The 24,633-nt window shown below is 49.6% G+C and overlaps 1 protein-coding gene across 7 annotated transcripts; it reads left to right on the top strand.

Moving 5' to 3' along the window:
* The first annotated feature begins 464 nt into the window (after positions 1 to 464).
* On the top strand, positions 465 to 23,717 carry NCAPH (non-SMC condensin I complex subunit H). Of its 7 annotated transcripts, none has more exons than XR_010598587.1 (18): positions 465 to 912; positions 1,771 to 2,011; positions 2,258 to 2,351; positions 6,761 to 6,853; positions 10,723 to 10,861; positions 12,574 to 12,695; positions 13,084 to 13,273; positions 13,860 to 13,951; positions 14,826 to 15,031; positions 16,637 to 16,785; positions 17,241 to 17,487; positions 18,288 to 18,410; positions 18,766 to 18,873; positions 19,733 to 19,897; positions 20,569 to 20,685; positions 21,215 to 21,300; positions 22,058 to 22,133; positions 23,092 to 23,717. XR_010598587.1 is itself a non-coding variant. In XM_024110477.3 (18 exons), the coding sequence occupies exons 2-18, from the start codon at positions 1,776 to 1,778 to the stop codon at positions 23,149 to 23,151; spliced, it is 2,166 nt and encodes a 721-aa protein (XP_023966245.2). In that variant the 5' UTR covers positions 625 to 912; positions 1,771 to 1,775; the 3' UTR covers positions 23,152 to 23,717. The 7 variants fall into 7 exon arrangements, 6 of the variants coding, with proteins under 6 accessions (XP_023966245.2, XP_005279287.2, XP_065440399.1 ...); XM_024110477.3 differs by having other exon boundaries at positions 625 to 912; positions 17,381 to 17,487; positions 21,212 to 21,300; XM_005279230.4 differs by having other exon boundaries at positions 627 to 912; positions 17,381 to 17,487.
* Positions 23,718 to 24,633: the final 916 nt, after the last annotated feature.

Genomic DNA, 24,633 nt, shown 5'->3' with positions numbered 1-24,633 from the left:
TTCAGAGGAGCCCAAGGGAGTTCACTGTCCATCTCCCAACACCTCCTTGGAAAATCCCAACCTTCCTTACCTCCCACTAGGTACAGGAAACTATAACACGGCGAGGGAGGTACGAGAAGCCAGCTAGAATAACTGGCTATTTGCCAACCCTAAACAGTCCCAAACTGGGGCTATGTTCCTCCTGGGACTAATGTAAAATTGTATTAAAGCTGATGTTAAAAAAGTTACCTAATATATAGGTTGGGAAAAGAGCATCTCGGCATAAGGCTTAGATTATCCACAAATACAAAGTTTGTTTTTAAAGTCATATGCTCCATAGAGTACACAGTCAGCAACAACCCAAGCCTAGGTGGAGAGATGTAACAATACAGTTTAGATATTAGACTCCGAGGACTCGGGTCCATCGCTCACGAAAAGCTGTGCAAAGATTTGGTTGTGGAAAGCAAAATAGATCAAGGAGCGGAGCTTGTCCCTCAGTAATGGAGGCTGAGGTTGGTTGTCTGGTTAGAAAACACAACCCAGGAGGAAAGTGTTTGTTACGCTCCCGATTTATCACACTGCTGCCAGACCGGGGCGGGGCGGGGCGGGGCGATCGCAGAGGCTGCCCTGGGGACGGGGACGGGGACCCGGCCGGTGACGCTGGCCGGGGTGAGCCAGGCGCGGGCAGATGCGGTATAAACCTCCCACACCCAGAGCTCCGCGCTCCCGACCCGCAGCCCCGCCTTCCCCCGCGCTGCCGGCTGCCGGACGCAGCGGCCAGGCCCGGGGCCGCCCAGGCTCAGGCACTCGGGAGGGGCCCCCAGCCCCGCGCCGCCTCTCGGCCCCCGTCGCTGCGACGTCACCCGAACCGCGCCTGCGCAGTGTCCGCGCGGGCCGATTCAAACCGGGAAGCGGAGGAAAGCGGCTGGGCCGGTGAGTGACGGGCCGGGCCGGGCCGGGCGCGCGCGGCAGCGAACGGGTGGAGGCCCCGCCCCCAGTGAGCGCGGTTCGGAGCAGCCGGGTCCTGCCGGCGGGGGGGTGACGGCCACCACCCCCCCCCCCCCATCCGAGTCACTCCCGCTGGCTTGGCGGAAGGGAGCTGGGGGGGGAGGAGCTGTCTCGGGGCGGTTAGTGGGGGGCTGAGGGAGGTGGGGGGCTGAGGGGGCTCCCAGGAGTGGGGGGTAGGAGCTGTCTCGGGGCGGTTAGTGGGGGGCTGAGGGAGGTGGGGGGCTGAGGGGGCTCCCAGGAGGGGGGGAGGAGCTGTCCCAGGGCGGTTAGTGGGGGGCTGAGGGAGGTGGGGCGCTGAGGGGGCTCCCAGGATGGGGGAGGAGCTGTCCCGGGGCGGTTAGTGGGGGGCTGAGGGAAGTGGGGCGCTGAGGGGGCTCCCAGGATGGGGGAGGAGCTGTCCCGGGGCGGTTAGTGGGGGGCTGAGGGAAGTGGGGCGCTGAGGGGGCTCCCAGGATGGGGGAGGAGCTGTCCCGGGGCGGTTAGTGGGGGGCTGAGGGAGGTGGGGCGCTGAGGGGGCTCCCAGGAGTGGGGGGTAGGAGCTGTCCCGGGGCGGTTAGTGGGGGGCTGAGGGAAGTGGGGCGCTGAGGAGGCTCCCAGGAGGGGGGAGGAGCTGTCCCGGGGCAGTTAGTGGGGGGCTGAGGGAGGTGGGGCGCTGGGGGGGCTCCCAGGAGGGGGGGAGGAGCTGTCCCAGGGCGGTTAGTGGGGCGCTGGCCGGAGAGCTGAGGTTAATGTCTCTTTAGCTCATCACCTGCCTTCTCTGTATTTCTCTGCTCTCCCCTGCAGTGAAGATGAGCACGTCAGCGCCCCACACCACTGGTCGCAGCCAGAGCGCCTCCTCCGATGGCGTGTTCGTGTCCCCAAGCACCAAGCGGCAGCATGTCAGCACCTCGAACACCCCGGTGCTAGCCAGCTTCCCGGGGAACGACGACGAACAGGAACGGAAGCAGCGCCGACGCTCCAGGGTCATCGATCTGCAGCTCAGCAGCACTGACTCGCCCCTCTCTGTGCAGTCCCCTTCCAGCAGGTCAGAGTGACTTATGAAGCAGCTCTATCCAGGTTTGATTATTGCCTGCAGGAAATGCCCTGGGCTGTGTTAGTACCAGACTCGGTGGGGCTGAGTAAATATACAGGTGGAGTTGTGCGAAAGGCCAGGGACTCGGGGTGAGGAGGCGTTTCTAAGTTACAGCTGCTTTCTCATGCATTGCTACCCAGGCGGGAGCTCTCGTCGGGCCGTGCTCTCTAAAGCAGACGTTCTTGCTTGTTTCTTTAGGCTGGCAGAAACCTCCCTACCCGTGATCCCGAAACTGACAAACACCCAGATTTCAGATCACTACTCCACCTGCATCAAGCTGTCAACAGAGAACGTAAGTGAAAGTAGTTCTGCATGTAGCGCAATAAGCCAACTTTGAAGAAAGCCAGTTCTTCAAGTGGGGCAACTTTACACATGCAGATCACACCCAAACACAACCCAAAGAAGGACATAGTGTAGCCTGCTGGGGGTGGTGAAGTTTGGGACTCTTAGGCATATGCTCAAGGCTGTCGTTTCTGGGATGTTTAGCAACAGACTCAATAACTCCCAAGTTTGAGCCTGGAAGTGAAGAATGCAGCCTTCAGTTGTAAGCCCAAAGTTGTAAGCTTCAAAGCCGGGACTGTCTTTTTGTGTATCTTCTAACACAACGGAGCCCTGACCCATGGCTAGAGCTCCTAGGTGCTATAACAATACAAATAAACTAGTGGAAAGCCCCTGTGTTACCTGCACAAAATTCACTGTCACTTGCACGCTCTAGGGCACCCAACTTTACCCTGTTCCTAGGGCTCAGACATAACCCTCTTAATTTAGGCACTCTAACTCTACTCCTCCATAGGCTCCGGGCAAACACCCATTCCCTCTTGATGCAGGGCTTAATCTTTTGCATCCAGAAGATGGGGTCTTTTACGAGTGAAAGAGCCTTACACAGTAATATCCTACTTCTATTTATTAACAATCGCCAAAATGGAATGCACAGGCTACACATACAATGCTCACCACTCCCAATAAGACAGGCGAACTTTTCTTGCTAGCCAGTCAGGATCAGGTCATCTGGGGGACTCCAGTTTCTGCACAGTGTCATTAGCAGAGTGGTGAGGTCTGGCAGCTCTTTGGGGCTGTGTCCTGGAGTTGGTTCCCAAAGAACTTCCTTTTGGATCCCAGTTTATATAGTGAAACTTGAGTCCTGCTTAGGTACACCATAACCAATCATTTTTACTAAAATTTTACTAACCAATCCTAACATATTGTAATAAAATTCTCTAACCAATCATACCCCACCACCTTAGTTAATTTACACCTAAGAAAATTAATTATGTAACAGACAGAAACAATTGAAGAACCAGACAGAGACCATACAGACAAACAATAGAGATGTGGGGACCATAAAGATAAAAGAATAAAGAAATGAGGATTTCACAGCCACAACTACTGATAAGTGATTTCTCGCCAGACAGAATGCTATCAAACAAAGTTTTCTGTAACCATCTTAAGATCTAGATTATCACAGGCTGTTATGTTTCACCAAGTTCCCACTATATTGAGGAAAATAACTTGGCTAAAGCATGTGTGACATTCATTATCTCCATCTCTGGGTTGAGAGAGACAGCATGCTTGCTGCAGTTTCTGTGTCCGTCAGAGGAGCATCTCCACTTGCTGCTGATAACCTGCTCAATCCCTCCCATCTTTCCTAGCCAGTATTCAATTCCCCATCTTCCTAGGTTCTGGTCTGGGAAGAGTAAATATTACCAGGCAATTCCCAGTTAATAGCTCCCCTCACTGTTCCCTTAAGGAGCCTTATCTCTTATTATTTTGTTTCCTCTTTCCTTCATCTCTAACAGCCTCCTTTGATTTGATTCTGTGCAATCAGGCAGGATCATATCAAACAGGTAAACGGAAGTACATATGAGGTACAGAAAACACAACCCCACCCACACAGCTCTATCATCGTCTCCAGCATGTATTCCAGAAAAGCATCCAGTCTTGATGTAAAGACTCTGAGATGGAGAATCCACCACTTCCCTTGGTAATCATCACCCTTAGTGCTAAAAATGTGTCCTGTGTTTCTAATTTGAATTTGGTTGGTTTCAGCTTCCAGCCGTTGGTCCTTGTTCTGCCTTTCTCCATTAGACTAAAGAGCCCATTACTACCCAATGTGACACGTTCCCCCCAGGGTGCCACCTGGAACTGGGGTAGCACTGAGCCCTCTGACTCACCAGCCTGGGTTCCCTCTCAAACTGTGCTTCTGTGACAAGCTGCAGACTGTTCTCAGTCCTACACTCCCACCAGCATTCACACAGGCAGAGTAACACCCAGCTGCAGTTACATGCAGGCTCTGGCCAGCCACTGCATGAACCAACAATAGAGAGGCTACAGCCAAAATAATCCCCAGCCTAAGACCCCAGAGCTGTACTGTCCTGCTCTGATCAAAACTCTGACCAGTATGAATTTATTACCCAGTTCCCCTCTCCCTCGATGTGGAGAGGAATATGCAACAGCCTTTGTACACAAAGCTGAGATTTTTCGCCAGACACTTCACTCAAAAGCACACTGATTTAGATAAAGCAAAAAACAAGTTTATTAACTACAAAAGATAGATTACTAGGTAATCTGCTTTGATCTGTTTGCTATCACTTATAAATAAACAAAACCACAAACTAAGCGTAACGTACTAGATAGATTGGATATGAATTAGCAATTTCTCACCCTGGCTGATGATACAAGCAGTCCACCAGGTTTCCATGCACAGGCTAGAAATCCCTTGAGCATGGGACCAGCACTTCCCCCAGTTTAGTCTTTCTTCCACAAGTGTTTCCAGGAGTTTTCTTGTGTGGGAAGTGAGACTACTAGATGATGTCACACCCCACCTTATATAGCTTTAAGATATGGTGGGAATCCTTTTTTCCAAAAACAGTTTCCAGCCCAGTTTATGGAAAAATACAGGTACCCAAAACGGAGTTCAGTATCATGTGGTCTGGCCACATGCCCTTGCTGAGTCATAACAGCCATTACTTACGGGCTGGCTAAACTCTTCATTAGCCCATTGTCTTTGCTGACGGGCCATCAGCACTGTGTAGCTTCTTCATTGTTGTACCTGAAAGGCTAACTGTGCGTGTCACCCAGAGACAGCACATTTGAAATACAGATGCACAGTCAATATTCATACCTTCAGATACAAAAATGATACATGCATACAAATAGGATAATCATATTCAGCAAATCATAACTTTTCCAATGACCCCTTACATGACCCATCCTGTATAAAATGCATCATAATTATGCCATAATCATATCATAATAACTCTATGATGAATAAGGGGTGCAGTATCACACCCAGTATTTTTTTCCCTGTAAGTGATCAATTCACCTCTCAATCTCCTTTCTCATCAGCTAAACAGACAGCTCTTTGTTTCTACCTGTGAGGCTTTTTCTCTGGCTGTTTTGTGGTTCTCTTCTGCACCCTTTCCAGTTATTCAACATCTTGTCTAAAATGTGGACACCAGAACTGGATGCAGTATTCCAGTATCTGCTCCACCAATGTGGTACACAGAGGTAAAAATCATCTCTACTCCTACTCCTCTGGTTATAAATCCAAACATCTCATTAGCCCTTTCGGCCACAGGCTTGTTGCGCTGGGACTTTGTGTTTAGTTGCTTGTCCAATAGACTCCTAAATCCTTTTCAGTCACTTCTTTCTAGGATACAGTCTGCCACTTTGGAGTCTAATGTGGACTAGATTAATAAAGAATTAGTTATGTTGAAGTGTAACGTAACTAAAGCCAATCAAGAGGTTTATGGAAAATGAAGTTAGTTTGACAAGATCTGTCTTTTGAGAAGAGGACAAGTTTAGCTGATAAAGGGGGTAGTGTTGCTGTAATAGCCTTCTGTAAGGCATTTGACTTGATTACCGCATGACACTTTGATTAAAAATCTAGAATGATAGAGAATCAACTTGGCACATACTAAATGGTTTAAAAACTGGTTAACTAATAGGTCTCAATGTAATTGTAAATGGGGAATCATCATCGAGTGAGGGTGATTCTAGTGAGGTTCTGCTGGGATCGGTTCTTGGCCATACACTATTTAACATGTTTTATTAGTGTCCTGAAAGAAATAAAATCATTACTGATAGTTTGCAGATAATTCAAAGATTGGGGGACTGGCAAATAATGAACAGGACAGCTCACTGCAGAGTGATTTGGATTGCTGGGTAAAAGCAAACAAACACTTCAGTGTGGCCAAATGGAAGGTCATATATCTAGGAACAAAAAATGTCAGCCATACTTGCAGGATGGAGGTCAGGGCTAGAATTCAAAATGACCTTGCTGATTTGGGCTGAAATCAACCAGATGAAATTCAAGAAAGATGAGCAAAGTACTGCATGTAGGAAGGAAAAATCAAATGCACAACTAGAAAATGGAGAATAACTGGCTGCTGGAATGGATCTGCATTAAGACACAGTTTGTTTGAATAGGCCCAGCCTCCCAAGGGATACAGATCACGGTGTGACTGCCCTATCATCCTCCTTATTTACCTCTGCCAATCTTTGTGTCATCCACCGATTTTTATTAGCTGTGATTTTATATTTATTTTTTGATCATTGATGACAATGGTGAACAGTGTCGGGCCTAGAATGATTTCCAAAGACCCCTGTTGATGAGATTCCCCACCAAGAGTTGCTCATGTCACTGTGGATTGAAGGACATGATTTTTCAATAATAGAAGCTGCTTATGTGCTGTGTTTCAGAGAATCACCACGAAGAATGCGTTTGGCCTGCACCTTATAGACTACATGGCAGAGATACTCAAACAGAAGGACTCCGAACTGACCAACTTCAAGGTGAGGGGGATGGCTGCTGCCAGCTTGGTGCAGTACTCTGTCTCTTGCTCCCTCCTGGAACAGAGAGACCTCTTGTTAATTCCTGCCTGAACCTCAAATGGGCATAATGCAGGCAGATGGGAACTAAGTTCCCTGTAAGCTGCATGGCTGCGCAGCAGGCTATCAAGGGCGGTGCAGGTTGGGAGAGGCGCCTCTCACCTCGCCCGGAGCTGCTGCGTCAAGAGAGGGCTGGGGGGAGTCCTCTCTCCCCGTCACAGCCCTGGGGCAGCCTGCACCCCAAACCCCTCCTCCCCGGCCCCACCCCAGAGCCCACACCTATAGCCAGAGCCCTCATCCCCCCGCACCCCAATCCCCAGCCCTGAGCCCCCTCCCACACCCCAAATCTCTCATCCCTGGCCCCATCCCAGAGCTTGCACCCCCAACCAGAGCCCTCACCCTCTCACACCCCAATCCTAGCCCTGAGCCCCCTCCCGCACCCCAAACCCCTCATCCCCGGCCTCACCCCCTGGACTCCAACCCTCTGCCCCAGCCCTGAGCCCCCTTTCAGACTCCAAACCCCTTGGCCCCACTCCTGCCACACATCACCTCCATATTGGTGCACGTAACAAAATTCATTCTGCACATGGATGTAAAAAATAAGAGGGAAGACTGGATGGGAACCCCTCTGCTGTTCCTGGTTAGGACAGGTGATGGAAATGACTGGACAGTAACTCCTAATAGAATTCGATAGGGCCAAATTCTCTTCTGTTACACCAGTGAAATCAGTGAGATTTCTGCACTGTTATAATCGAGCAGAATTAAGCCCACAGAAACCAGGGTTAATTTATCAGGGAAAGGCTTGCAAGGTTTCCTGAAGTCCTTATTTTGACATTAGAGGCCAGTGGTAAGGCCATACCGAAAGGAGTTTGGTCTGAGACTTGAAGGCGGAGTGAATTAGACTGGAGTAGATGGACAGCAGGGAGGAAACCAGGGATATGATGGGAGGAGACAAAAGGAGGAACAGTTTTCTTTAGAGGAAGCCCAGCAGAATATTCACTTGGGCAAGGTGTGGGTAGGGGATTCTCAGTCATGATTTAAATAGCAGGGGGTCTGGTGACCCTGAGAATAGTACTTTGTATCTTGAGTGCTTTTCTTCCTCTGATCTCCAGGTACTTTGTAGGGGTGGGCAGATGATCTTAACCCCACTGTGCAGGGCGAGCCTGAGTAACTGGGGCAGTGATTTGTCTAGGGACACATGGCAAGTCACTGGCAGAACAGAGTCCAGATCTGGAGGTGGGCGTTGTGCTTTCCAGTGGGCATTGCTGCTTGCTGGTAACAGTAAGATACTTGCCTGTCAGGGCAGATGTCAGACTCCACAAGCCATGTTGATGGGAGTCTGCACGAGTGTTCTGGAAGCAAAACACAGATTATAAAGAAGGCTTCAGTAAATGCCTCTCTGGTGGTTTTCTCTGCACTGCTCCTTTTCTGAGGACTCTGCTAGACTTGGGGAAGGAAGAGCCTGCACAGGAGAGATTACAATTCCACTTCAGCCAAGGAGGAATTCCTGTCAAAAACATGCCCTGTACCAAATTGCAGAGCAATTTACCAAGGGTTACAGGGATCCCCTCAATCTGGTGTCTACTTACTCGTTCGCCATGGGGTGTCATGTAAGATGTTGACTCAAACCTTGTGTCACACTAGTGGTCATAATCAGGCAGGAGACACTTATTTACCTGTTGGACTGCAGAGAGTTACAAAGGGATCTTACGAAAGTGGGTGACTGGGCAACAAAATGGCAGATGAAATTCCATGTTGATAAGTGCAAAGTAATGCACATTGGAAAATATAATCCCAACTATACATACAAAATGATGGGGTTTAAATTAGCTCTTACCACTCAAGAAAGCTTGGAGTCATTGTGGACAGTTCTCTGAATACGTCCGCTTAATCGGTAGTGGTGGTCAAAAAAGCTAACAATGTTAGGTACCGCTAGGAAAGGGATAGATAATAAAATGGTAAATATCCTCATGCCACTGTATAAATCCAGGGTACTCCCTGCAGTTCCGGTTGCCCCATCTCAAAAAAGATGTATTGGAATTAGGGAAAGGTACAGAGAAGGGCAACAAAAATGATTAGGGGTATGGAACAGCTTCTGTATAAGGAGAGTTTAAAAAGACTGGGACTGCTGAGATTGGAAAAAACATGACTAAGGGGGATATGATAAAGGTCTATAAAATCATGAGTGGTATGGAAAAATTGACTAACTGTTACATAAGACGAGAACCAGGGGTTGCCAGATGAAATTAATAGGCAGCAGGTTTAAAACAAACAAAAGGAAGTATTTCTTCACACAACTCACAATCAACCTGTGAAACGTGTTGTCAGGAGATGCTGTGAAGGCCAAGAGGATAACAGGGTTAAAAAAAAACCTAGATAAGTTCATGGAGGATAGGTCCATCAATGACTATTTGCCAAGATGGTAGGAGACACAACTCCATGCTCTTGGAGTGCCAGAAGCTGGGACTGGGCGACAGGAGATGCCTCTGTTTGATACTTGCCCTGTTCTGTTCATTCCCTCTGAAGCACCTGGCCTTGGCCACTGTCAGAAGACAGGATACTGGGCTAGTTGGACCTTTGGTCTGACCCAGTATGGCTGGTCTTATGTTGCCAGAGGCTGGTGGTGTTGAGGAACTGACCCATAGCAGGTACTGGCAAGGGTTCCTTGCAGGGCTTTGGAGCTGTGCTCTGGCTCCGCTCCAGCTCCAGGCAAAAAACTGCAGCTCCACTGCTCCGGAGCTGCTCCTCGCTCCAGCTCCGGGCTCCGCTCCAAAGCCCTAGTTCCTTGTGCTAAGGGCAGGCGGTAGAGGTGTCTCACTGTCCTACGCATCCTGGGAAGCATCAACCCCCCACATCTCCCCAATCTTTACGAAGCATCAGGTGGGCTTAGGGAGCTGGGCTTAGGGTAAGAGATGGTATTTGCTGAAGGGCACTACAGGGTAAAAAATCTGGGTAGAATTCAGTACAGCAGAAGTACAAGTGACACTGTCTCTGGTAGCATGGGGTGAAATTGTAACGGGCGGGAGAGGGACAAGGAGAAGCAGTTAATTAATGAAACTTTCAGCAACAACATACAATAAAGTTGGACTCAGTTGCAGATAGACACTACAAAGATACGTCGTCACTGAGAATCCTCAAAGCAAAGCTGAGCTGGACCCGCTGGCACTGGCAGGAGATGGAGCTATAACTTTCTGTTTTGAAAGTGGGGGGAATAAGAGCGATCATTTGACTTCTGTAACTTTTAGCTAAAATGAGGTGTGCAAGACAGGTGGGAGAACAGCACCAAATGCAGAGTTCCGGTGTGCCTGAGTCATAGGGTAATGGTGGCCTGACTGTAACTAAGTTTGACCTCCATGTATGAAGCTCATGCTGACAGAGAGGACTGTGACATTCGATTCCATAGAATGGGTCACAGCAGTAGCGCATAGGGTGGGTGAGAAACAAATTCCGTAGGATCCACAGCAACATTACTGAAGAGCTGTGTTTTGGGGAAGGAAAAGGGATGGAAGAGCCCAGTGTGGCTGAACAGAAATGCACTGCGGTGATTCATGCTCATAATGTCTCCTTTTTACAAAAGGAATCCATCTCCGGTCGTGCTGATGGAATGGAACATGGACTTTGTCCGGCCGCATGGCCACTCTTGTACGTTTCAGCTTGGCACATTCTACTTTCGCTTTTTGCTGGTCTCCAGCCACATTGGGAATATAAAAATAGATGTTCTCACCAAAATTTCAGTTCTGCAACTCACATTTTGTTTGCTTTCTCTGAAAGCAATTTATTCCCATGAGATTAGATCCTTTCTGATTGTGTGTTCTGTTCGGTCTGTTTCACAGATAGCAGCCGGCACCCTGGATGCCAGCACAAAGATCTATGCGGTGAGAGTGGATGCTGTCCATGCAGATGTATACAAGGTCCTTGGAGGGTTGGGAAAAGACTCAGCACCTACAAAGGATGTGGACGGCCAGGGGGCAGGTGTGCTGCTTGCTGCTTTTATTTTGATGTACTAATCAAGGGAGTTGGAACAGTCATAACTCCAAATACTGGTGCAGGGCCCCCACATAACAATCTTATGCTTACGCAGCATCTGTAGACTTCCAGGCCCTTTTTAGGGATGGGAAAATGGAGGGAAGTGACTAAAAATTCACACAGTAAATCAGTGACAGAGGTGGGATTAGAACCCAAATCTCCTGACTCCCAAGTCCTGTGTTCAGCCTGCTAGACCTTTCTCTCTGCTCTGAGCTGAGTGTGAGTACTGGGGTTACTTATTCTGGCAGAGTGGTCTGACTGAGAGATTCAAAATCATAAGAGGAAGCACCCCCTTGTCTTCATCCTGTCTTGTGCTACAAAAGCAGAATGTCCTGTTGAGAGACAGATTAGTCAACAAAAGGAAACACAGCCTTTAATTATTTTATATAACTTCCCTTTGCTGGGAATCCAGACATACCCAATATGGATAATTTTATGCCCAGTAACTTTTGTAGTCATAAAAGCTAAAATAAAAATAATGGAATCTAATCCTTAGGATACATTCACTGCCCCGGATTTCCCACGCCCTCTGTGATCATCAGCATCGTATCACTGGTCAGGTGCATTATGGGACAGTTTTGTGTGCAGGTATTGGCCACAGATGGAAGTAGCTTATTGAGCCATATGGACTAATGGTCTGATCTATTTATGGTAGACCTGTCTTTCTAAGCAAGCTGGATGAATCCAGATTGCTCTAGCATGTTTGTGCAATGTCTTTTTCAGCTTCCCATTACACAGGCAGTAGGGGATGGGCCGAATGACATGGGTTTCTGGTTCCCTGTTAGTTTAGGCATCTAAATGCAGTTGAATAAGAAATAATTTAAAGGATTTCCCCAAATGTCTAGTGCTGATCCAGTCTGGTTTGTGCTCCCTGCTTTCGTTTAGTGTAGTGAAGGCTTTGCTATGAGTAGGTACTATATGGCTATTTTGGGGTTAATTTGATCAGTTGAAGGGACTTTGGTTTCTGACTTGTCTAGGCCTGTGTTCCCTAGTCAGTAATGGCTAGTGAAGTTTAGAACTTGTCTTCTCCTTGTGTTGGTCTGGGTGAGCAGGGAGATCAGGAGCTACAAGTTGTACAGACAAAATGCTGTCTGTTACACCGAAGCAGCTTCAGCTGAGCCCAGGGACTCATGTCACTTAGTTCCTACACTGTCAGCTGATGTGGGGTTGCACCATGTGAAATCAGAGATGATATTCTCACCAGTGCGTGCAAGAAGAAGTGTGTTAATTCTCACAAACTAATCTAAATGGGAAGAGATTTTATGGAGGATGGAGCTGGATTCTGTGCATCAAAGGAAATTTTCTTATCTGCATCTCTGCGGCGCCTGCCCAGTGGGTTTGAGTACTGCCTTTTGCTATCAGATTTTTAAATAAACCTAGAATTATTTTTGTAGTAATTCTGAGGAGATTTTTCAAAACTCTTGAACCTGCTCCCTGATTTTTGTGGTAACTCCTGGTAAAACCCAAACACACACAACCCCTCTTAGTCTAAGGCTTGAGGTAATAGAAGAGGAGGCAGAGATTTAGAAAGGCATGAGTGGGTCGGGTCTATGTTTGATGTACTCTCAACCCACCACTTTCCAAGAAGAGTCAAACTCTCACCATTGGTAGCTACATTGCTCTAGAGACAGCCTCTGCAGTAATTCTCCTTTTTATAGATGGAGCTGCTGCCGGTACTGAAGCTGCCAAGAAGCTCCAGACAAAGAAGAAGCACTCGTACAAAACAATCGAACAGAACCTGAATAACATAAACATCTCTGAGGCAGATTGCAGAAGTGAGGTGGGGAATACTGCCCTGGAGTCTTCATGTAGCAATTGTTCTACTCAACCCTGCGCCAGATAGACACTTCTCCTTCCTCACCCCCATGTAACTCCTCTTCTCAACATGGCAGTCTTGTGTCAGGCTGTAGCATTCATATGCTTTCCTCTTGCCTATCTCTGCACTCTACTGTCATAGCAAGTCTCTCATCTGTCTCCACCCTGTCCCTCCCGTACTGGTGTGCTTCAAATTCGACAGCAAGACAACTCTGCACTAGTTAACCCAAGTGTGAGTGTGAAGCTCATGTCTCTATTTAGAGCTTCTCTGTGATGGGGTCTTGTGTCCATCCATCATCTGTTTTCCCTCCACCTCTGTTCCTTGATTCTTCTTGCTTTGTGTCCATGTGCAGGTCGATCCCATGTTCCAGAAGACAGCAGCCTCCTTCGATGAGTGCAGCACGGTTGGCATCTTTCTCAGCACCCTGCACACCCACAGCTATCGCTGTGAGCTCCTGTTGGATTCCAAGGTCACGCCGCTCCCATCTTCTGAGACATTGGAGTCCCCGAGCTCTACTCCTGTGAAAGTGGCAGACCTGAAGTGTAGGTGGAAGTAATAACTGTGAACTCTGGACTCCTCCAGGCTCCCGTTTCATCCCACGTAACCCCCTAATAAAGTTCTTATGCTCGTTATCTCGCAGTGCAACAGGCACTATGTTCCCTTCGCTGGTTGGATCATCTGTTAACATTTTGGTCTCAGCTGACTTCATTCTTGCTTCGGTTATCTAATTCTGCCCCCCCGCCTGGTTAACCCTTTGATGCTGTCATGCATGTATTGCTTAGGGGGAGATGTTCCTACATTTGATGCATGGTGTGGATTTTAGGGTAGGTTTCTTTATTCCTGCTGCTTTTTAGGCTTAAACCGTAAAATCAGAGCCAGTGTAGGTGAAAATAAACATAGTGTGGCTTCAGGCATTTATTTCCTGGGTTAATCACTCAGCGGTGGGGCAATAGGTTTCTTCTCCAACCTTCAACTCCCATGTGTGTGTTCTGAAATGCTCATCCATATTTGAGGTACGGTCACCACAGCAGTAGTATAAATCCAGGTTATTTGATGTTGGTTGTTTAGGTTAATTACTGATCATTAACCCTGTTCATAATATCTCCTTACTGCTTTCGTGGTCTCTAGCTATCCTGCTGCAGTGCATCGAACAGCGCCCCATCTGCCCTACATTGAGTGGCTTCCAGCTTTCTCACTGGGACAGTGACTCCCATAATGAGGTAGGTCTGTTAGCAAGCTGCTCATATTAGGTCAGTGCAGAGCATGATATGGGAGTTGTTCCCAGTGTGCTCAGCTTCCTCTGTCAAAGATCTCTCTGCAGGCTGGAAAGGAAAGGGAGACTTGCTTTGTGGGTTGGTGCTATTCTGCCGGAACCGGACAGGGAAGTGGTATGCAGTATTTCCCTGTGGTGCATCTTAGCAACTAGAATTCTGGGACTCACTCAAGCATCTGACCTACTTTTAAACAGAAAAGAGGGTTTGAAACTATTTGAAGGGATGTCTCTGGAGAAATACACGCCATTCAGGCATCTTATTAAGGCCCTCGCCTTTGCCAAAGGATTCCCTAGGATTATTGTAATCCGCACCCATTGGTGTGGAGCAGAGAGGTTGATTCCTCTTGCATCTTGAGGTACTGAGAAAACACATACTGAGTACAAGATGGGATCAATTCTTGTCCTTCTAGATTGGGAGGAAGGTGATGTACTCTGGGCTCAAATGGTCTGTGTGTGCCTGAGGATATGTTCCATTCAGGAGGCATCACCTCAGTTTAGTTCTTCAGTTTCTTAACAATTTCTTTCCCCTCTCTATTCCCTGAGGCTGACATCCTATAGCATTTAATCTACAGGACTAAGGCTCCAAGGATGAGCAGGTTACCTGGGTCTGGGATTCTCTGAAGCGACCGTTCTCTGGATAACCAATCCCCTTCAGGTTTTTAATTAGTCCATTCTCTCCGAGTACTAGGCCCAGAGTAGGGTTTATATTCTGGAGTAAATGTGTTAAGCCCTGTGATAGGTGTCCTATTTTGCCTTGGAGGCCCAGGGTTTGGTATTGAATCCTTTCTGTGAGTGAGTGACCTGCTCTTTCTGTTCTGCAGTCAGTGTCCGCTCTGCTGGATAAATTTAAGAAAAGCGACCAAGTCTATGATATCAACGCAGAGGTGGATTATGACCCTGCAGACTGTGCTGATGCCCTAGAGGAGGATGACTTTGATGCAGACATGCCAGATAGGACGGTAGCAGGGGATGTTGGGGACTTTTCAGACAAGCTGGAGGCCTGCAGGATGGTGCGTGAGAGCATGAGGTACGTGGTATTGCTTTGGTCTGCAGCTGGGGTTTGCCACCTAGCCACAGCCTCCAGTTCAGGATTGCCATGTCGGACAACAGTGTTTTGATGATAGGTTTCCTGAGGCAATGAAGTTTACAAGCAGAGCTTGCTTACTGTGCAGGTGGTATCTGTGAACCAAGTAGACTAATGGCCTATCTTCTCGTTATAGGACTCTAGCTCTAATCTTTTCTTTCCCCCACCGAGAGACAGAAATGGGACTTGGTGACCAGGGATCCTAGAAATCCGTTCGCCACAGAAAAACACGAAATTTGCGCTTTTACAGAGAATCTTTCAAGTAAAAATGAAAAAATAAAAACACAGTAGAACCCCGTTTATCCGCGCCTTCATTGACCGGCTCTCCGTATTAACCGAACCGACAGTGGTGGGGCTCAGGCGGCTGGTGGTTTGGTTAATACAGACAGCTGGATAACAGAGGTTTGGATAAACGGGGTTCTAAAATATTGTGTTGAACTGATACCTCTATATAATGTAGCTAGGGAAACGAAAGTTCAGTCTTTCATTTTATTTGCGGAAAGACACGGCTTTGTATAGTTTTTGTTTCGGTTTTTTTATTAGAGATTTTTTTTATCATCATGGAAAACTAGGATCCCAGTTAATGATCCAACCAGGCCAGCATCCATCCAGTATGTTCTCCAGGTTAAAAGTAAGCGGCACAGTTCTCTAAAGGGTCTCCCAGCACTGTTTTTAAAGGTCAAATGCAATTAAAATGGTTTTAACTTTCTCCCGGTCCCCCACCCCAACCCTCCCTGCTGTGAATCACCAGAACCATCGGTGCTGAAGGTATTCAGGTGGTTGAGCTTTGTTAATGAAGGTTAGAATTTGGCTGTATGTCACACCAGAGTATTTGTTACTTCAATTCAAGTCACTTCAGTCTGTTGGCCACCAGTCCCTGATCTTGTGCAAAGCACCTCGAAAGGGAGAGGCATCCTTCCCTACATCAACAATCTGACTGCCATGTCCGGAGATGGTTTTTGTAGCTGGGAGTTGACAGCCCCAAACATGTGCGGCAGGGACTGCAACATGTCCAGACCGTTCCCTTGGCTAGAGCCAAAACATCTGTCCTTACCCCCTGCGGACTTCAGAAGGAGGAAAGTAAAAACCCCTTTCCACCATCTGTGGTGGGCATCTATTGGGATGGGATGGAATGAGATGAAAGGGAATGAAGCTAGGGAAATCACCCTTATTCAGCTGCTAATCCTGTACCTCCTTAGGGAGCAACATGGCAAATCGCCATCTGCTCCCCAAATCCCAGAACCCCTGTTGGCAAGTCAGCTAACTTGTATTATTTTTGGGTGTGCCTCTACAACCAACAGCAAGACAGTGAGTAAGAGGTGTAGGGATTAGAAGCCACTGCTCCCCACCTGCTCGATCTCAAGGGTTGTCTGTGTTAAGGCTTTTATACTGTACTAGCCACCGGAGGGGGAAATGACCCATATCTGAACAGGACTGATGCCATCCGACAGTGATGCATGCACGTACTGGCTAGCTCCTGGGCTACTGTAGTGTGTGGTGGTGGTTTTTTGCATGGATTATAACCGATTTGGGGGGGTGCTCTTTCAGTAAGGACGTAATTCCCCTTGCGGAAGGAGACATCGGGACCATGTGCCTCCATCTCTCTGTGAAACCTGGAGAGTATTCCTACTTCAGCCCCCGCACCATGTTGATGTGGGCCGGCCCAGAGCACTGGCGCTTTAAGCCTCATCATAAACGTATGTATTTATAGGATGCAGTTCAGAAAGTGGATCTAATTATCATAAACTTTTGGTGTGTCTAGAGACAGTCACTACTCAATGGCTAGAAAGCCATCTATCAGGGTAGAGACCACTGTGCGCTGCTCTCCAGTCACTCTTCCAGCCAGTTTAGGAGGAGCGCTCTCTGTCTAGGGGGAAGACTAGCTTGGTATGGGGTGAGGGGTAATAGCATACTACCTAGGTCCTGTCCTAGTGCAGCCATAGGGGATACCAGTTTAAATATCTACCCCAGTTTAGCCTGCAACCTCCCTCCAACACAACAAAGCTCAACTGCATTTTCTGCTTGTGCTTCTTTAGAAAGACAAACAGCCCTTTAAAATACTAAATCTAGAATGAAAACTCCAGTGCCTCTGTTAGTTCACAGAAAAGCTCCACTGACAAAGCGGAGCATATACCATCTTCCTTTCCTTTAGCTCCAGAATATCTGGGTGTGGGTGATCTGCTTGGAAAGGTCCTCAGAAGGCTAGGAACACTGTCTGAGAAGTAAAGGTAGCAGCACTTGATTCTCCTCCCCCAAAGTGCTGAGCATTGACTATAGCCTCCCTTTCTGCAGTGGACACAGGCGCTGAGAAGGGGGGCAGGAAGAGGAACACAAAGAAAGTCTTCGAACTCGACTTTGATGAGGATATTGACTTCACAATGCGTTTCCGTAAGACTAGGGTATGTACTGGGTTGCCACGGGCGCCTGGCTGTTTTCTGCTCCCTCCTCTGCGACACGGGGAGTCTCTTTAGTACAAGCCATTAGCAAATTTTTAAAATGGGGTTCTGCTGTGAACTAGACTCTAAAGTCAGCCCTGGGGGTGTTCCTCACTCCAGATCAAATGACAGTAGAGACTTTCTCTGCTAGCCCTGTATCCTGGAAGTCATGCTGGATTCTTCCTGGCTTATGCCGCTGCAGGCAGGGAGCTGCCCAGGGGTCAGCGAAGGCAGTGTGCAGAGCTGCCAGTGGCACACGGCTAACTGATCTGTACAGTGGGGGCACCAGCATAGATTCCAGCTTGCTATCCCAGAGCTGTTCGCTTTTTGAGACTCCCAAGAATAATCTGGATTAGAAGCTTATTGTGGTTACTAAAGTGAACAGGTCTGACTGAATAACGGAGGGCAGGTATGTTGAGTGAAAAGGTGCCTTTTCCCATAGTTACTTGTCAGATGAGACCCACAGCTCGAGCCTATCAAGGCACCATAGTGCCAGCCCCAGGCTGGTTGTCTTCCCATTTGCTCTCTGCTGGTGCATTGAGCGTCCTCTTGAATATCCCCCATTCTCTTCTCTGGAACATGGAGCTTCAAGGACCCACTTCCAAACTCTTTGTGTGCTTGCTCCAGTGCTGTGTGGAACTCGGAGCTCCCATGCCCTGGCAAGCAAGGGAGTTCTTTGAAATGGCTCCCTGGTGTATAGGCTGGACGTACTTGGGCTAGGAGAGGCAGGGACTCTGGTGTAATATGGTGTTGACTTTAAACAGGCAGCGACAACTCTGTCCAAATCAACTCTTGACAACCAGAACAAGAAGAGCACCACACTCCCTGAAGACTTCCACTATGACCCTGACAACATCATCCGGCTCTCCCTCAAACCAGCCATCAAGGTACAGTCCCTTCCCAACCCCACTGGGTTCTTCCGCCCTGCCCGCTGTGCCGTGGGCTGCGGGACTCCCATGGTGCACCGAACGCTCCTCCAGCAGGAGACAGTCCGCTAAGGAGGTGTTCAGCTCATCTGGTTAAACCTGCCGCCTTGTTGATACCAGGCGTGCTGGGCTCCCCACCCTGTGCACAAGGAGGAGGGGAGGGCAGAGGCATAAATGGAGGAGGGCTGGGATGGACCTGGGGAGGAAGAGGCGTGCCATGGGCCTAGGAGAAAGGGAATATGGCTGTCTGGATGCTAGTCTGGGCAGCGCTCAGGATCTCTGTGTCCTTTTCTCCCCCTTGGCCTTGTCTCTGCAGCTGTGGAGGAAGGCTCTGCAGAGCAGCTTGTCTGACCAAGAGGATGAGATTGGAGAGTATGATTACAACAACCCCAATGACACCTCCAACTTCTGTCCTGCACTGAAGGTAGGTGGGGCGGGGGTGTCACTTGGCTGTGTACTGTCTGGTGGAAAATACTCTCTCTCTCCAGCTGGAAAGATCCGCCTGGGAGAGCGGCCTCCAGCACCACACAGGCCTGCCTGCTCTCACCGATCCAAATGTGGTCCCTGCAGTGCCACGAGTGGAACTGCCTGGACAGGCTTTGGCACCTGCTTGCTTGTGAGGGAGCTGAACCAGGCGCTAACAAAGCCCCAGGCTTACCGGATTTCACTAGTGAAACGGCAGCTGACTCTTGCCGGTGACACAGTTGTAACCGTTCTCTGGGCAGCAGGAGCCTCCTCATCCCTCCACACTCGCTAAACTTGGAATTGCGCTGACTCCGAACTAGCCAGCTCCCATGTTTGCAAATGTGCCTCTCTCCATCTGCTGAAACCCCAGGCCGGGCCGCCACCGCCCCTCCTGTGGCCTCTCCCATATGTGCAGACCCTCATCTCACGACACAATTGTCACATCCTCCAAGGCCTCCAGTGGCTTCCCAGCTGTTTCAGGATCCTGTTCCAAGTTCTCTGCCTTGGCTCTTCAAAAATGCAGTGGACTTGCTTCAGTGCCCTCACAGACCCTGTGCCGATTCAGTCACGCCCCCTGTGGTGGGTGAGCTCGGGCATCCCTTTGCATTTCCCAGCTCTGGAAAACATGTACTCATGTACTGCTTTGGTGATGTGGTGCAGATGGTTCATCGGTGTGTGTGTGTGTGGATATAGATGTAGATATTTGAGCTGTGGTGGGGGGTGTGGAAACCTGCATGTTCCTGTTGGGATTTGCAAGGAGGACACGGACTACGGCATCTGCATGAGGCATCTCTCTTTTCCCCCCAATATCTGCTCAGGCTGCTGATAGTGACGACGACCCCGACCCCGTTGGCTTCATGGGCCAGGGTGGGCCCTTTGAACTGACCGTGAGGGGGACAGATCAGTTTGGTGAGCTCAGCAGGGCCCTTGGGGTTGACATCACGACATATGGCGAGTCCAACCTTGTTGCTGAGCCACAGAAGGTAAGAACTGGCCTGCTGCCTGTGCGGCCCCAGCTGGTATGTGGCCGAGCACTATCGGGGTTAGTTCTGAGCTTGCGGGGTGGATTGCGGCCCTGGAGAGCAGTGAAGCCCCCTGTGTGCTCCCGTAGCAAGCTGCTGGCCAGTGCAGGGGAGTGGGGGAGCTAGTCTGAGGCTCCAGCTGCAGGAGGCCCATGGAAGGAAAGCTCTCTGTGGGATGGAGCAGACTTCCGTCAGGCTGCGCTGCCTAGGCCTTTGGGCTGTGTTCGGAACAGGCCTGCATGCTGAGGCGCAGGGACTAACTGGTTGCCGTGCTCCATCCGGTAGCATAATGCTCTCCAAACCACCCAGAGAGGGGATCCTGCTGGACTCAGCTCTCTGGTCAGCTTGACAGACTTCTGCTTGTCTGAGGACACTGCTGCTTTTTAATATGGAGATATACCTATCTATCTCATAGAGCTGGAAGGGACCTTGAAAGGTCATCGAGTCCAGTCCCCTGCCTTCACTAGCAGGACCAAGTACTGCCCCTGACAGATTTTTTGCCCTAGATCCCTAAATGGCCCCCTCAAGGATTGAACTCACAACCCTGGGTTTAGCAGGCCAATGCTCAAACCACTGAACTATCCCTCCCCCTGCTTTCTCACCACCTTCTCACCCTGCATGTGTACCTTCAGGTGAATAAGATAGAAATTCATTATGCAAAGACGGCCAAAAAGATGGACATGAAGAGGCTAAAACGGACCATGTGGGACCTCCTGACTGATGGGCAGAAGGACCAGGTGGGGGCAGAGGTGAGTGCAAGGAGATCCCAAAGCAGCCATCCCTGGCTGGCCACCCACCCATGTGCGTACCAGCTTGACAGCCCCTTCTCAGGCCTCCCTCTGCACTGTAGTGACGTGGCTGGCTGATTCCACTGGATTCCCAGTCAAGGCATCTCTGTGGTGCTACTAGCAAGCACCTTACCAAGCCCTGGGGGATCCTGAATGTTGGGTAAAGCAGCCCATTCAGCGCGACCCTGCCCGCACTGGCAAGAATGTCGTGTTCAGTGTAGGAGCTCCAAGGCCAGGCTCTCCGCTCCAGTCCCTTTCTCTCATGCTGATGTGGCCTGGGGAGGGCTTCAGATCTATGCACGTGGCTCCTCAAGGGGCCAGACTGTCCCTGGAGAGAAGATGGCACCTTTCAGAAGGAGCTGTGTGAGACTCCTCCATGATGCATCTTTGGCTTGCTCATATCTGGGAAAGCAAAGACCTGGAATCCTGGGGTGAACACCCTGACCTGCGTGTTTCTGACTATCTGCCTTTCCTCCCCTTGCTGAAGCAGAATGAAGTTGCAGAGAAGGAGACTGACTCTGTAACACTAGCAGGCAAGAAGGTCTTCAGTGGCATCACAAAAGATCTGCTTCACAGGTACGTGGGGATAGAGACCCTTCCTAGAGAGGGCCTGCAGTGCCAGGGCTGCAAGCCGCTGAATCAGACGTGCTGCTGCAAGCCTCTGGATGAATCCTGGGTGTTCCCTACCAACTCCCCATCTGCCCCCTGGTGGGATAATGTCGCGCTTGGTTTTTACACCGAGGGGGTGTCAGTCTGAACAGGGACTGGCCTCCGAAGAGGGTATATGTACACTGCAATGCAACACCTGCAGCTGCCCCAGGTCAGCTGACGGACTCCGGCTGGAAGCTGGGTTCTGGGAGCCTCCCTCTGCCCAGATCTCAGAGCTTGGGCTGAGCCCAAAGGTCTACACTGTCATTTTATAGCCCCTGAGGCTGAGCCATGGGCCAGCTGCGGGTGCTTCATGGCGGTGTAGCATCCCCTGAATGTCTTGGCCGCAGTGTGAAGCTCTCCCATCTGCTGTGCGTGGAGATAGCTTGATCTCCAGCTCGGGTTGCTGAATGTCGATCAGAGTCTGCTCACCTCTCGGCCCAGAGTCCTTCCTGGCTGGGTTTGCGGAGCTGGGTGTGAAGAAGCTGCAGGCCTGAGGTGAGGCCCCCGGGGGGAGAGGTTTTGGTCTCCTTAGTGAGAAACAGGAAAAGCTCGAGAGTGGTGAAGGATCTGTCACTCACTTAACCAGCCCCCACTGGCTCCCCAGTATGCCCTATCACTGGTGTCTAATGTGTAGGCTCCCGCTATCTATGTAACCACCTCCCTCCCTTTGGCTGTTTTGCAGACTGCCTTCTGCGATGGCACAGAACCTCTCTGTGCCCCTGGCGTTTGCCTGCCTCTTACACTTGGCAAATGAAAAGGTGAGTATGGTGTCTGCGTGTAATGCTGAGCAACTCCGATGAATCCCACTGGGCCTGCAGGGAGCAGTCAGTGAAAGAGGTGGGGTGCTGGGCCCAAAAGTTCCATGTGGGTAAGGCCAACAGCCAGACACCCGGGAAAGAATTCTCTGCAGTAGCTCAGAGCCCTCCCCGTCTAGTGTCCTATCACTGTCCGCTGGGGATATTTGCTGCTAGGAGTCACAGATTGGCTACGTGCCATTGTAGGCAGCCCCATCAAGCCATCCCCTCCATAAACTTATCAAGCTCAGTCTTGAAGCCAGTTTGGTTTTTTGCCCCCACTGCTCCCCTTGGAAAGCTGTTCCAGAACTTCATTCCTCTGATGCTTCATAGCAACCCCACCTTTCTTCTTGGGTTTTTTATTTATGACCAAAGAACTTTTTTACTGCTTTAATTTCCTTTGCAAGGTCTAATTCAGCTTGAATTTTGCAATTGTCTTTTCATGCCTATGCTTTCTGACTTCCAAGCTGTAGCTTTCTTTGCTGATCAATCCCGTCTTCAAGTCCTTGTTGGAGGCTCTCTGCTTACTCCTGCATCCTCTTTGAGATGGTTATTAATCCAGAAACGAACACATTGGTCTTGATTTATGGCTTGAATTTGGCCTTTCACCCTGTCTTCTGGTGGCTTAGCTCAGACCCTGCACTTTGCTTTGAACATCACTTCTGTGCTGTGGGTTTTTAATTCAGTTTCCCATGCACTGATAAGAAATAAGCAAGTTGGCTCTTTGGCAGTGACTCTAAGATGGTTCCACCCTAGGGACGGTTCTAGGTACAAAGCTGGAAGTCCGGGCAGACTAGGCTCATGACTAGTTTGACTGTGCCGTTGTGACCTGTTGGTAACAGCTTTCCTGTGGGCTGGCTATGGTGGTCTCCACTGGGAAGAGTCTGGCTTGTAGAACTAATTGGTTTCCTCTCCTTTTCAGAATCTGACGCTGGAGGGGGTAGAGGACCTGTCTGACGTCCTTGTGAAGCAAGGAGATTGACGTGCCACGTGGGCGGAGCAGGGCGCTCTGGCTGCTCTGATAGGACAGGAGCTCTTCGTCCCACCATGAGACTAGCCATTCGTTTCAGCGAGTCTGGGTCTCTCATCACTGGTAGCTTTCTCTCCCCTGCCAGCGACAACAATGGGATTTCTCAGAACACCGTGTGTGAATCATGGACACCTGCCTCTCCAAACCTGGGCTCTTAGGGTGACTCAGGCAGATGGGGATTGCTACTCTTGTGCTTCCATGGAAACTGGAGCCTTCTTTGAACCGTCAAACTGTCTCCCTTGCCTTTTTAGATGGTAACAATGACCCACAGATTCATGCTGCTTCTTGCCGTAGCCACTGCTAGAGCAAAGAACTCTCCAGCATATCCCTACCTGTCTGTTTTAACACAGCTCTCACTTTCTGTACATAGGACCGGTTGTAATTAGTGGGTTTTTACCCCCTTAACTGTATTGTCTCATCACTTTACACATTATTAGGATCTCTCTGAAATGATTTTTACCTATTTTGTACAGAGCTTTTTTTAAAAAAAAAATAAAATAAACTGCAATATTGGTTCAGATTTTGGGGGCTCGGCTTTGTTGGGGGGAGAGTGGGTTTCCCAGGGGTAGAACAAACCCCGCTGCATCTCCCTCAGAGTTTCAGAATTCACGGTGCTGGGAGGCGGTGAAGCAGAGGAGAGTAAAACAATGCGAAAGGTGCCGCATCGGACTGAATTCCCTCCTGAACCTCTGGAAACAGGCATCTGGGTGCCTGAAGAGGTTGCATTGGCAGACTTAGCATCAGCTGCCTCTGTCCATTCTCCTAACTGGAGTAAACAACAAGTGATGCCACCATACAGGTGTGCTGCAGAGTTCTGGGGCGCATAGTCCTGGCATATGCATAGCCGTCACCTGAGCTATGAACTCGCTAGTGCTCCACTGAACTAAGGCTTCGGCTCTCCCCATCAGGAAATGTAGTTGCAAGCTGTATGTAGACCCAGTCCAATGTACTTCCGGGCTGTGCATATCCAGGCACATCTGCATACACAAGACCAGCTCCTCTGAGCAGCAATATTCAAGGCTGCTGGGCTGAGCCCCACATGCGATCCCAGGAGAGCATGCATCTGTTCACGCTGCTGGTTGTGCAATGTAGGAACACGAGAAACACCTTCACGTCTATTGAACTAAATCAGGCAGAGAAGTCTGAGCAACCCTGGCCCTCACCAGCGGGTGCTATTCTCAGTGGAGCTAGCAGTGCCCAGGGCTTTTAGACTCCTAGAGGAGCGGTGTCTGGCAGTAAGCAGGGCCTTGTCCATCACTAGTTGAACTCAGTGCAGACAGAGGAATGGGGCACTGCTAGGAGATCAGTGTACCCTTATTGCCAAGAAGGCCAATGGCATATTGGGCTGCATTAGTAGGAGCATTGCCAGCAGATTGAGGGACGTGATCATTCCCCTCTATTCGGCACTGGTGAGGCCACATCTGGAGTAGTGTG

Source organism: Chrysemys picta, chromosome 2, assembly GCF_011386835.1.
Source record: "Chrysemys picta bellii isolate R12L10 chromosome 2, ASM1138683v2, whole genome shotgun sequence".
Lineage (NCBI taxonomy): Eukaryota > Metazoa > Chordata > Testudines > Emydidae > Chrysemys > Chrysemys picta.
This window is presented reverse-complemented; position numbering and strand designations above follow the sequence as displayed.